At 39.0% G+C, this 14,493-nt stretch overlaps 1 protein-coding gene across 2 annotated transcripts in view; it reads right to left on the bottom strand.

The window, feature by feature from the left end:
- MCF2L2 (MCF.2 cell line derived transforming sequence-like 2) overlaps positions 1 to 14,493 on the bottom strand; it is a 352,924-nt gene that overhangs the window by 155,613 nt on the left and 182,818 nt on the right. For both annotated transcript variants that reach the window (XM_072618349.1, XM_072618350.1), the window contains exon 15: positions 4,055 to 4,143. In XM_072618349.1, the coding sequence (XP_072474450.1) occupies positions 4,055 to 4,143 (89 nt within the window). The remainder of the gene's footprint in view (positions 1 to 4,054; positions 4,144 to 14,493) is intronic.

Raw genomic sequence — 14,493 nt, 5'->3', positions numbered from 1 at the left:
TATACCAATACATCAAGTGCATAGTACTAAGGTAGATATAATTAAGAGCTGTAAATTCATAAAGTTTGCGGGCAATAGCAATAAAATTAGCAAATTCAGAAAAGAATGAGAGCACGAGAGGTACAAAGTGTCACATCAAGAAGAGGAAGCTAATTTTCAAAAGGGATGAGAGGAAAGGTTTATCTAAAATAGAGAGGAAGTAGCACCCTCAATGATAGTTAAGATTGCAAAATACAAAGATAGTGAGGAGGAGGGAAGGGTCCTAGGTTTACAGAAAGTACTAAACATGGATAAAGGGTAATAATTTAGTCTGGCTGAATCAAGTGGAGGGTAACACTACGAGATAAGGCTAAAAAGGTAGGGAGTTGTCAGGTATAAGGCCTTGAGCGACAAAATCATCACCCCTAACTGTAGATGATTTTGTCCTGGGTCTTCTCTATATTCTCTTGATGACTTCAGTTCTCATGGGTCATCATCTACGGAGATGAGTACCAGATCAACACAGACATAGTCTCTCCTGAGCTCCAGTTCTGCATCACCAAGTGTCTAATGGATGTTTAAAAAAAATTATTTTCAGTTCCAAATTTTCTCTCCTTCCACTCCTCCCCCATCCATTGAGAAGTCAAGAAATACAATACCTATTATACTTAGGAAGTCATACAAAACATTTCCACATAGTCATACTGTGAAAAATAAAGAGGAGGGAAAAATATGCTTCAAAATATCCTCAGTGTCCATCAGTTTTCTATCTGATGGCCGATAGCATTTTTCATCATGAGTGCTTTGGAATTGTTGTGGAACATTGTATTGATCAGTTACTAAATTTTTCATACTTCATTATCATTACAGTATTGCTGTTACTGTGTACGTGGTTCTGGTTTTACTCAATTCACTTTGCATTAGTTCATATTAGTCTCCCCAAGTTTTTCTGAAACCATTTCCATTTCTTACAGCACAATCATATACCATAATTTTCAGCCAATTCCCCAATTGATGGACATCCTTTCAGTTTAAAAGCTGCTACAAATATTTTCCTACGTATGGGTCTTTTTCCTTTTTCTTTGACCTGTTTTTTGATTGATTGATTGAAGTAACATCCTCTAAGATAACAGCTTTAGAAATGGATTTGGATTTAGAACTGGAAGAGCACTTAGAGGTCACTCTTCATTTTACAAAGAAAGAAACAGGTCCAGAGACAGAGGTCACATATATAGTACCAGACAGAGCCAATATTCAAGTCTACTATAGTGTCTTCAGTATCCAATTACCCCCTTTTCACTGTACCATGATACTGTTTCACTGCTCTCAGATAGGGAGAACAAATATTCCCATTTTGTTGCAGTGAGATCACCTCTTAATAGCCAGCTGGTCTGACTATACTCTCACTTTTCTCTAATCTCTTTTGTATACAATTGTCCAACTAATTTCATTTTAGTAGTTTTCAATTTGCTACTCATCACTTAAAAACTCTTCAATGTATCCTTATTTTCTATCACAACAAACCCAACTTCCTCTGCCTGGGTTCTGGAGTCCCTGTAATCTGACCTCACCCCTACCTATCATCTGCCACTTTCCAGTTTAACTTTCATTCAAGAGAGGTTGATTTCCCAGTAGCCAGTAAGCTGGTAATCCTGACTCCCCAAAGCCCCACTTATGTTGATTCCCTTTAGTGGAATGTCTTCCCTCTCTCTTTCACCTTTGCTACTTTCAAGAACCAACCTCAATTCTACCTTCTCTATCAGTCCTTTCCTGAGGGCTCTAGCCTTCTTTGACCTTTCCTCAGTATTCCTAAACCTAACAGAGGAGATAATATGCAAGCTACATACAAGATAAAGAAGAAATAATTAACTGAAGTAAGGCAGTGGAAAGAGGGTGTGGAAGGCTTCCAGTAGAAGGTGAAATTTTAGTTGGGACTTGAAGGAAGGTAGGCAGGTCAGCCACCAGAGCAGAGAAGGAAACTCTGGAACACTAAAGTTAAAGGACATCCAAGATCACCTAGCTATGAAATATCTAAGGCCGGTCTGGGGGCCCAGATGCTTGTTGAAAACAAGTTTAGCAAGAACTTTCAAAGTTCCTTTAATTTCCAAGGTTAAATGCTGCAATCCTTCCTTTTAGTTACTCCATCAAGATTTAAGTTACCTTGCTAAAAAAAAAACAAACCCTGTCCTTCTCCCTCTTTCCATTGCACCATCGTGCATCTTTGCCTAGACAGAGAGCTATGTATTAGACCCATGAGTTCACTGATGTCAGAAAACTTCCGCCAGTGCAGGTTGGCATTTCCTCTTCCACTATCTCTTTATGTATCTTAGAAGAATTAAAACAAATCATCTCAAGAAAATGATGCAAACCATTTTGCCAAATAGTACTTATCAGGGATAATTCTAGTCAAAAGGAATGTATACTGAACTTATTTTCAAGACTGTAGGTGTGACCATCTTAGCCTACCAGAAAACCTGCAGGTGGTCTGAATCCACAACCAGCTACTAAATGCAAATAAAACGCTGCTCTAATGTGGCTATAAGTGCTTGTTAAATAAAAGTAATTTGGAAATCTAGGAAGACTTATATGAACTGATGTAAAGTGAAGTGAGCAGAACCAGAAGAGTATTGTATTGTACTCAGTAATAGCAATATGTACAATGATTAATTGTGAATGACTTAGCTGTTCTCAGCAATATAATGATCTGAAACAATTCTGAAGGCCTGATGGTAAAAAACAAAACAAAACGAAATCCACCTCCAGAGAAAGAACTGATGGAAGTCTGAATGCAGATCTAAGCATACCTTGAAAACTTCATTTTTTTTTGTCTGAGTTTTTTTTTGCAACATGACTAACATGGAAATATGTTTTGCATGACTGCACAGGTATAATCAATATCAAATGTTTGCCTTGTCAAGGAGTGGGGAGGAGAAGGAGGGAATTTGAACTCAAAGTTTCTAAAAAGTAAAAAATTGTTTTTACACGTCATTGAGAAAAATTATAATAATATTTTTAAAAAGTCAATAGGTCTGTCAGTTGGAAAGTGACAGCTCAAACAATGCTATATGGATGGAGTATTACTGTGTTATAAGGAATTATGAATATGAAGAAGCAAAGAACTGATGCCAAGTGAGGTAAGCAGAATCAGGAAAACACTGACTATAATAATGTAAATGGAAAGGAAAAAAATGAAACTGACCACTGTGTAGTTATAATGGCTAGGCCTTGGCCCCAAAGAATAGATGAAGAAATATACTTCCTTCCCATTTTTTGTAGAAGTAGGGGACTATGGGCAATCATTTCATATACTATAAGACATGGTTGATTTGTTGATTAGTTTTGCTAAATCTACTTTTTTCCCACTTTTATAAATTTTCACCAAGTATGACTTTATTGGGAGGGATGGATTTTGAAATTAGGATGATGGAACAACCAAAGATATAATAAATTTTAACGTCAATACAGCTAACAACTGGAATTGATGATGTCTTGAATTCTTGGGTTAGCCAATGGGTACAAATTAGTTTCCTTCCAAAAGGATAATTTATATATACATATATGTGTACACACACACACACACACACACACACACATATATATACACACACACATATACACACATACCTATGCATTTGACCAGTGTTCTGCTTTTCCAGTTCTGCATCCTTCCTCAATAACTGCCACACCTGGGGCATTGTACAAGGGTCAAGATGCCCTCCAACTTGCATATTTCTAAGTCAAAATTTCAGAGCTGGGGGAATAACTCACAAATAATTCAAATTTGTAATTTGTTTAAATATGAACTACTCTGAACTTTGGGTTCATTGTACTTCTTGAAATGTCCAGTTTATAAATGGTAGATTTGTTGGTGGATTTGTGTTAAGAACACCATTACTTTGATCATAACAAATGCTCCTAAATACAGTGCACACTTGTAATTGTAACCCTTTTAAGTGAACCGAGAGAAAGATGAGCTATAATGAATTCCCTTGCATCTTCCAACTGCCCCTGCCCTGCCCTGCCCTCCCCCCACCAAAGGCAGCCCAGCTCCTTCCCAGGAATCCTTTAGGCTTACCTTCTCCTGCTAGAGAGGTTCTCTTCGCTTTCACTCATCACCAGTATTCTGCTCGACCCACCCTGACTGGCTTCATGCATCACTTCGATCTAAGTTTAAAGAAACATTGATGAGATATTGTGTTCCTTAATTGAAATTTTTATAAAATTGAAAAGACAAACCCATCCCCAGAGATTTGGACTGTCTTATTGTAGTCATTTATGATTCCACTGGATCCTGTTTCACACTTTTGAGCCTCCATTTTTTTTGTTTCTTGGCTTATTAGTTCTCACTTTGGGGGGCTGGTGAATTTCAGGGACACAAACAAATGATTTTCTAAAGCTTTTACTCCAGAGTGCCTTAAAATGTTGAAGGATAAGCATAAGGCTAGACTCTCTACTCTGTAGAAGACACACTCTTCAATTCTGCTTTTACTCCTCATTGTTCTAGGAGACAAGTGAAAATCAAAGCAATGGAGAGATTCAGTAACATTTCTGTTCATTAAATAATACTAATTAACTATATTTTCTGGTTGTTAGTGTTGAATTTTAAGCTAGATACACGGCCTCTGGTAATATTTTCATTTTGTTGAGATTAAATGAGTATCGTTTCTTTCCTGGAATTAAATCTGATACCTTTTTTGAAAATAATGATGGCCTCCTAGTACTTATCCTCCCTCTGCTTCTTGATTTTACATTCTAACTGCATTAGCTAATTGAACTAGTTTTAAATTGGAATAAGGCATTTTTTATGGTCTAAGACTATCTTCCTAATCTCATTAATCACTGCTTGCTGAATTTTAGGTGTTTATCACAATTTAAGGCTGGCAACAATCTATCCCCACCTTCCCTTTGCATCTAGGTGCTATTTGGGAAAATGCCAGGTCTGTTTGAGTTTAAAATGGATACATAGGGAGATTCAGGTAGAAGTTAAAATTTGCTGGGATTAATATACACTCATCCCTCAAAAGACTATCCATGGTAGTCTGTGTATACATTTTAGAGAGACCTGGGCCTCTCTTCAGGTTCATTAAGAGAAATTCTGGAGTTCAACTATTTAGTTTCTGACACTTAAAGATGGACATCTGTGTTAGATTGCTTCTATGGTTACCTCAGATTTTATAATGAGATGATTACATTTGATTATCTGTTCAGTTTGAACTATGGAAAATTTCCAGAATCTGAATGATTTTGCTGATTCATATTTGTTAGTCCACAGGCAGCAACTGTTACAATGATATTTTCCTAGATGTTTAAAAATCGAAACCCACTAAAAAAAAGGAAAAGAAAAAAAAAGAATGATGGCTCACCCGGTGGGTGGGACCATAAGAAAGGACTTGTATTTATTTGTATAAGTACACAGCAGGCATTAATGATAAAGATGTCAGTATTTCAGTCCATTCTTCAAATTAGAGATTCATTACCAAAGAGTTTTAAAATTATATCTGCCATGCCCATATTTTGTACAAAATCTAATGTCTCCCTGATCCTTCCCCTAATTAGTCACCAGCACCACTGAGAGTGGGACTCTGATTTCTTTAGAGCAATGAAAATGTGTTACTCAAACTAGGATTAAAAAACCACTTGTATACCAATTAAGGAGTCAAATGTTGGCTCCTGCCTCTCTAAAAGCTCAATTAAAGTCAAATGACAATGATTAATTTCTTCAGACAGTTGGTCCTCTAAAGATAGAAGTTCTCAACCTGGGATCCATTAGAACACACACACACACACACACAGGTGTGTGTGTGTATATGTGTATGTGTATTGACATCTGTCTTTCAGTATAATTGCTTTTCTTTGGAGTCCTATATATTTTATCTTCTGCATTTAAAAGTATGATTCTGAGAAGGGGTCCATATTACCAGACCCCTACCAAAAGGGTCTAGGTTCCAAAGAAGGTTAAGAACCTCAACTCCAAGAGGTCAAATCTTAAAGAAAAAAAAAGAGGGATAGAAAGAAGTGTTTCCATATTCTAATTTAGTAATATTTGTTGTTTCTTCATGGAAAGATATAAGCTGAAATACATAGATTATTGGCACATGTTATGAATTGTCATATGAAAAGTCACCTAAAAGATGGCATTGAGCAGATATATATGATCCTAAAAAGGGGATGTTACAATTATGTAACAAAACGGATGCTTAAAATAAATGGTCCAAGTGGTACAACAGACCCAGGGTGCCCCTGCATTGGCCATATCCTCTGTGCATAGGAGATTTATAGAAGCTTACAGCTAAGAATTTGCAACAGATGAGAATGCTGGGAGATCTTGCAATCTGCACAGGTGGAGTGAGTATTCATAACAATGAAATCAGATTAATTTAAGTATGTTTTTATTGCATCCCACACATAGTAAAATATTTCAGAATGACTGAAACCGCCTGCTTCTCATAATTATTGTGAACTAATTCTGTATTCTTATCACTTAATTTTGGGATATTGAGTTGCTAAGGATATGTGAATAACCACAAATCCTTGTACACCAGAGATTTTTCCTTTTTTTGTGGACCTCTTGGGTAGTCTGGTGAAATCTGTGGACTTCTTCTCAAAATAAAGTTTTTAAATACGTAAAATAAAACACATAGCATGACCAAAGGACTCAAAGGCCCATCTTGGTAATATAAACATTTTACTAGTGCTGCTATATCATGGCAAGACCATTCACTACCCCTGAGGAACTAAAGATGGGCACTGCATACAGAGTAATGGAAAGGTATGTGGAGGGTGTGAGCAAATGACATACACCTGATAAGGAACTCCACAGAAGCACAGGACTAAAAGATGTCAGCAACCAAAGAAAGAAAAGATGGGTAAGTCCTTTGGCAAGAGTAAGGGATATAAGGTAGATAGCCAGGTATTCCATGGGGACCCTCAAGATGCTGAAGAAAAGCAAGGAAGACCTTTCATACATCAGGTGGACTCCCTGAGTTGACCATTTTGGAAGGACCCAACTGAGAGTTGTACAGGATGTACAGGATGAGTAGGCAGGGATGTGTTGCGATCTGTACCTCTGGAGGGAATTCAGGAATCATTGGGATCATAGATCCATCTGAGGCTTTGAGTCACATCCTGCCTGCTTCTGCTCATCATGACCACAGAAGTGAGAAGCCCACATGTTCCAGGAAGTGATGCTGTTGTCGCTGTGGGCACACAATGAAATCAACCCTGCCAAGTCTTTTATTTGTCTGTTTGAGAAAAGCCTGGGAGTGGTCCTCTAATTAGCTGCAATATCTTTATTCCTTCTGGCCTCACTGATAAGAATATCTCAACATAGATATGCTGATAACAATAGCTGACATCTCTATAGCACTTTAAGGTTTTCCAAGGCTTTTGCATGTATTATCTCATTTGATGTATAAAATATGAATCACTTTCTTTGAGAGGATGCTAATTCATTGCTTACTAGATTAAGATCACACTTGAAGATAACAGTTCATTTAATCTTGGTTGGTAGCCTTATTTTTAGTACCATTTGCTGCTCCTCCTCACCCCCATTTTGCTCACTCTGGGCTGGAGAAGCAGAAAGACTTGCAAAGGACTAAAGACTGGCCTTTTTTTTCTTTTTCCAATTCTATCAATGGTTCTTCATGGCCAAAAGACTCATCTGTTAGTAGCTAGTCTTCTAGAGTGATAAGCATGTTGATGCTTGGCGCACCAGGTGCTCAGGTACAGCTTGTCTTTAGGCCCACATGAGAAGCCTCCCAACTTTCCTAGGAGCTTCCAGAATTTCCATTCTGCTGGCAGAACCTCCAAAAATGCAGACCCACCCTATGCCCCAGTAAGGCACAAGAGGATGACTATGAAATCCATTCTTTCTTTATCCCAAGTTTAAAAAGTACTGAATTCTTCTATAACATTGTAGCCCTCCAAAAGACAGCTATCATGCCAATTAATCAGCCAGCACCTTTATTAAACACCTACCATGTTCCAGATACTGTGCTGCCCCCTAAACTCAGTTCTCTTTTGAGACTTTTGATCATCCTGGCTATTCCTGGATACCATGCAGCTTAGTAATGTCCTTCCTAAAATGACATGTGTAGAATTGACCATTAAATTCCCACTGTGGTCTGACCCTGAGCCAAAGGGGGGGGGGGGGGGAAGCAAAGCTATAAGGCATTGATGCTGCTTATTCTTTTCAAAGAGGTTCAGTGACGTCATGGCGATGTCTTGAGTTGTATTTCAATTGGATTTACGTGAGGCAGAGTTGCACAAACTCTTCAGCCTCACTTTCTCTTCCTGAGTTGTCAAAGTCCAGTGGTAGGTGAAAAGTCAAGACCGCTAGAGATGGCCTAGGATGCAATGGATGACCTTGGCATCTCTAATGTCTGACCAAGCTCTAAGCACTCCATAGCTGTGTTGGTACAAGAAGACTGTAAAGGTGGGGGAGACAAGTTATGAAGGGCTTTGAACACTAAGCATAGGATTTTGTATTTGATACTGGAGGTTATAGGAAGTTACTGGAGTTTATTGAGAAGACCAGTGACACGGCTAGACCTGTGGTTTAGAAAGATAACTTTGATAGCTGAATGAGGAATGAACTATAATTAAGGGGTGACTTGGGACAGGCAGACCAACCATCAGGCTTCTGCCATAGTCCTGGAGTAATGAGGACCTGCCCTGTATCAGGGCCAGAGATTAGCATATTGTACCATGTGCCACCAAAAAAATTCCCACCCCTCAATTATCAAATTGTAACTTAAATATGAAAAGTCAAACTGAGGGAGAAAGAACCAACACCAGATCAGATACCTTTTATATCTATGCAAAGGGGGTATGAACTATTAACCAAACAAGAAAGTAGCTAACCATGATGTTTTAAATTTGAAAAGGTTTTCTACAAACAAAATTAACACAACTAGGGTGAAGAGGAAAGGGAGTCTTAAATCAAATATCTCTATTCAGGTGCTGCCATCTGAACTCTCTCAGGAGCAAACAAATATGTAAGACCAAAAGTCCCTCCCCAATAGATAGGGGGTCCAAGTCCATGTATAGTTGTTTTTTTAAGTGCCTTATAAAAGGCTGTTCCAAGTCGCTAACAAAAAGAGAAAAACAAATCCAAACCATTCTGAGATTTCTCCTCACAAGCAGCAAATTGTCAAAGATGACGGACCAGAGATGGATGGGGACAGTGAATGTGACAGGGTTCTGGAAAGAGAGTCAGGGTTTTTAGAATTCCTCCAATCTGGAAGGTAGGGTAAGGAGGAGAGGCCATGCATGGATCAAAGGAGGCTGGAGCAGACCAGGATCTAGTATAGCTCCTTTTCAGTGATGGGTGTGTAGGCTGGCTTGAGTGGAAATTTGAGAAAGCTGAGGAGAGTGTGTTTACTTTCAATGGTGGCTTTGCATATGCTGGGTGTGACCTTTTCCTGCCTCTTGTCTCAGGATATCATTAAGTACTTGAAGTCCTAGTTGCTGGACAGCAGGGATTGGGACAGCTACATGCCAGAGAATCCCTTCTGAGCCCCAGCACATTGTCCTAGCTGTGTCTGCACCAGAGAAACCTGCAGGTCAAGCTAAGGATGGAATTCTCTAGTGTTCTGGGCCAAAAGGGCAGAGTTCATCTTGCTCATTGGCTACGCATGCCATTCAGAAATTCCCCATGCCTTTCCTAAAGTGGCTCTTGTTGCTCACACGCTCCTGTGCTCTGTTTCCACAACACATTCAGTCTGGATCTTGCCAACAGATCTGACCAAGTTCAGACTGTGAGGGCCATGCTGTTGTCTTAGGGTCCTTCACTCTTGTGACAAGTCTCTCCAAGGTACCTTATGAGGAATTCAGAGGAACTTGGCTGGGGCCAAGGTGTGGAGGCTGCCCAAGGGAGACTATGATTTCCTTCATAGGAAGTATTTTTGCTTAGTGGACAGAGTGCTGGGCTTGGAGTCAGGGCTCAGATCAGAGACTCTGGACAAGTCACTTAATATCTCTAGGCTACAAATTTCCTCACCTATAAATGGGAATAATAATATCTGTTACTCACACCTTGTAGGGTTGTCACAAGGCAACAAAGACATAATGTAAGAAAGTGAACTTCAAAATGTTATTTAAAAGTCAGTTCTTTTTATCACCACAGAGATCTATTGTGTGTATTTGATCTCACATTCTAGGAATGTGAAAATAACTCCTGGTTGGGGGAGGTGCTACTGATGTTTGTCCTTCATTCTTGAGAGGAGCATGGCATCAGGAAGGTGATGCCATGACATGCAAGTGAATTGGACTTAAGTAAGGGAGGCTGTGCAAAGTCACCAGCCTCACTTTCACCTCCAGAGCCATCTGGGTCCAGGGGCCAGATATCCATCAGGACAACTGGAGATGGCCCAGTGGAGTAAGTGCCATGAAGAAGAAAGGACCCTGGATTTTGAGCTTTGTTGCTGGGATTAACTTCTCTGGGTCAGGGAGATCATACAGCCCAATCCCTTCATTTCTCAGATGAAGAAATTGAGTTTCTTTTCAGCTTTAAATCTATGATCCTAGCATCCTAGGATCATAGATTTATGTGATCCACATTTGAGATTAAAGACCTTTTATTCAAGAGGCTGTGACTGGTGTAGCGGAGAGTAAGTTGGGTTCAAATTTTGCCTCTGACATTATGGGCTGTGTGGCCTCTGGACAAATCACATAATCTCTCCTTGGTCCTGAAATCTCTCAAAGACTATAAATTGGAGACAAGCTGCCCACCTTTACCAGCTGAGGGATTTCTCTGTCCTAATAAAACCACAGGTCTAATGCCAATTCAAGGATATCTCACAGTTCACAAGATTTAGAGTCAGTGGAAATCTTACATCATCTAGTTTACCTCCATTTCATATGGAAGGAAACTGGGACCCACACAGGTCAAGGGACTTTTCCAGTCACACCAATTATAAGTAGGAGAACTAAGATGAAAGCCAGGTCTGCTTCCCTTCACACCTCAGGCTCAGTTTTGCCAGCTCTGAAATTTCATCTTGTGGTATGGTATGTCCCTGGGTTTTCAAATGCTAGACGGATGGAGTCTAAGATTTACTATATCTATAAGTTGGAAATGCTTCCAGTTGGGTCCAACAAAGGACTGTATGTTTGTGGTCTGAGGACCAAGGGAGGCAAGTGCAGAAAAGCTTGTGATTCCAGGCTTGGCCACTACCTGACAAATTCTTTTGGCCAAAGCAAATCACAAAAACTTGTTTTTGAAGGAGTGGAAGGGCTGACATATTTTCAGAGGAAGTAATATACACAAATGAAATCACATATCTTTCAAAGTATCTAAAAGGCCTTTAGAAGATGATTTATCCAGTCAGAAGAACAGTAGGCCCTGTTTGCAGACTTTGTGACACATTTACGATATGAGTATTAATATTGACAACGATATTAAAAGTCACTATATTAGTATTCATAATTCTAATCTGGAGGAACTGCAAAATCTTTTCCTGCCTTCTGAACCATCAAAAAAAGATTAAATTCGCTTCATCCTCATTTCTGTGTTTAATTTACATCATTGTATTCTTTATAAATTGAAATTTTTTTCAATCAACAAATATTTGCTTTCTCTCTCCCTCCTACCTCCTGTACCCACTGAAGACAAAAGAGAAGGAAAAAAAACTGTGTCCAAACTACATAGTCAAGCAAAACAAATCCCTTCATTGGCTATGGCCAAAAAAGCCATCTCAGTTCGCATCCTGAGTATATTAGGTCAGCATTCTAATTCTTTAGAAAGTGGTAAGCTGTGTATTACAGATTAAAAAAACAACACATTTGTGGTGGTCCAAAACTGGAAATCAAGGGGATGCCCATCAATTGTGGAATGGCTGAACAACTTGTGGTATATGAATGTAATGGAATACTATTGTGCTATGAGAAACGATGAACAGGAAGACTTCAGAGAAGCCTGTAAAGACTTACGTGAACTGATGCTGAGTGAAAGGAGCAGAACCAGGAGAACTTTGTACACAGAAACAACCACAGTTTGCAAGAAATTTTTCTGGTCGACTTAGTACTTCATTGAAATGCATGGACTTAAAAAATTTCCAATGAACTCTTGAGGCAAAACACCTTCCACATCCAGAGAAAGAACTATGGAATTGGATCGCAGACAGAAACAGACCATTTTCTTTTGTATTATGTTACGTTTTGTTTTGTTTTATAGTTTCCCCTATTCATTTTAATTCTTCTGTGCAACATGTATTTAATAGGAATGTATGTGGTGAACCTATATAAGATTGTACCCTGTCTTGGGGAGGGAGGGAGGAATAAGGGGGAGGGAATGGAAAAAAATCTAAGATATGTGGAAGTGATTGTCAAACACTGAAAACAAATACAAATACAATAATTCAATTAAAAAAAATAACAAAAGTAAAAAAAACCCACTTCACAAATTGATGGCCATATAGCCCTTAGTTATTTTTCAGGAGTGGAAAGCTCTGCCAACAGAGCAAACGCTCTGTTATTTGGCTTTATAAGGAATGCATCAGATATCTTTTAGTTAATAGAAAGTTTGACTGAATGCTTGTTGATTAATTGAAGCAGGGATTTTTTTTCTTATTTTATTTTTAAAGGAACTGGGATTGTTTTAGCCTGTAATAGCACAGCAAAGAAGGTTGCTGACCATCCTAACCTACAAAATCTTTACAAGAGGCCAAATCCTCATCCGTTTAGTCCTATTTGATGGATTAGATGAACTAAAAGTCATGCTGATCACTGTAAAAGATGAAAAGAATTTGTGACAATCTGCTTGCAAATCACTTTTCAAATGTGAAATGTGACAAACTTTTTGTTATCCAATAAATCGGGGGAACAAAGGAAGAACTGTAGCCATGACCAAACATTTTGCTAATAATTTGCATTGTTATCCTCCTTATCTCTCCCAAATTCTCTGTTTCATTACAGTTGGGGACCTCAAAAATGCAGAGTAAGGATAAGACCAGCGTGGACTAATAAAGGAACATAATTACTTCATGGTTTCAGCGTTTCCCCCTGTTATTTAAATGCCCAAAACATCAAGCTTGTCTTTCAATAAAAACACTATATTGTGGACTTTGTCATGTTATCCTTTATGAAGGACCCTAAGACAACAGCATGACCCTCACAGTCTGAACTTGGTTGTGGGGGGATCCTGGTGCTATGTTGGGGGTGAAGAGGCAAGAGGAGGGAGATCAGGTGAAACTCCCTCTCTTCCCTGGGATGGTCCCCGCTGGATTTCTTTTGATTTTTTCTGAGTTTTTATTGTTTCTCTGATAAAATCATTTTACCCTTAGATTGTTTTGAAAGACTGAAGTAGAAAAATCCCCTAAAGAATGGACCACAAACCCTAGACAAAGACCAATGACCCAGGAACAAAGCTATCATATAGTTTTGTTAATCATTTTAGGAATCTTATTGTTTAATTACTGAATGGCATGCATTAAAAACCAGCAGTAACAATGGGTTGGTTTTTTGTTTGTTTGTTAAACTATCCTTTATGACACACTTCATTTCTGTAGGCACACAGAATCAAAACCAGTGTTAACTGAATCACCGTTCAATGATACGGTGGGGTCTAAGGTATTAGGAGAATGGCCTCTTTTTGGTTCCCTGCATGAGATACTCTTTTTCTGACTTTGGACATTTTCACTGGTCATCCCCTAGGTCTGGTATTCTCTCCCTCCTCATCTCCATCCCTTGACTTTCTTGAAGTCCCAGCTTCCACTTTCTACAAGAAACCTTTCCCAATCCCTCTTAATAATAATGCTTTCTTTCTGTTGATTAGCTCCAGTTTATCCTGTGTATAGCTTACCGACCAGCAGCTGTTTGCCTCTTCTCTCCCATTGGACTATGAGCTCATTGGAAAGTCAGGACTGTTTTTCTTTTGTTTTCCCAGCACTTAGCACAGGGCCTGGCACACAGTAAGTGATCAATCAATGCAAGATATCTAGCTGGGGAGGCAAAGGAAGGCAAAAAGAGTCTCTGTCCTCAAGAACACTCTAATGGGGAAGACAGCGTGCAAACAAACTACATTCTAATTGAAGATAATTTCAGATAGAAAGAACTAGCATTAAGAGGGATCAGGAAATGCTTCTTGCAGAAGGTAGAATTTTAGGGGACTTGAAGGAAGCTAGGAGGTAGAGATGAGGAGGGAGAGCATTCCAGGATCAGGGGACGGTCGGTGAAAATGGACAGTCAGAAGATGGAGTACGGGTGGGAGAGGTAGAAAATGGGATCAGGATGGGGAGAGACTGGAGGCATGAACTTGGGCTGGGGCAAAGTAAAAAATGGTGGAGTGGAGAAGTTAGAATTGTGTTTCTCACCCATCAAAACAGCTAGGCTACAGATGGCAATTCAAGTGGATGTACTGACTGGTTTTTCCAAACTGTTTTTTCTACTTTTTTAAATCTTTGTTAAAAGGGATAGCTCTCAGGAAGGGTGAGGGGACATGGGATATATTGGGAACTGAAGAGATCTAAAAGCAAAAGAAAGTAATAAACCAACTTTTAATTAGACAAAAGAGAAAAA

Source organism: Notamacropus eugenii, chromosome 6 (genome assembly GCF_028372415.1).
Source record: "Notamacropus eugenii isolate mMacEug1 chromosome 6, mMacEug1.pri_v2, whole genome shotgun sequence".
NCBI lineage: Eukaryota > Metazoa > Chordata > Mammalia > Diprotodontia > Macropodidae > Notamacropus > Notamacropus eugenii.
This window is presented reverse-complemented; position numbering and strand designations above follow the sequence as displayed.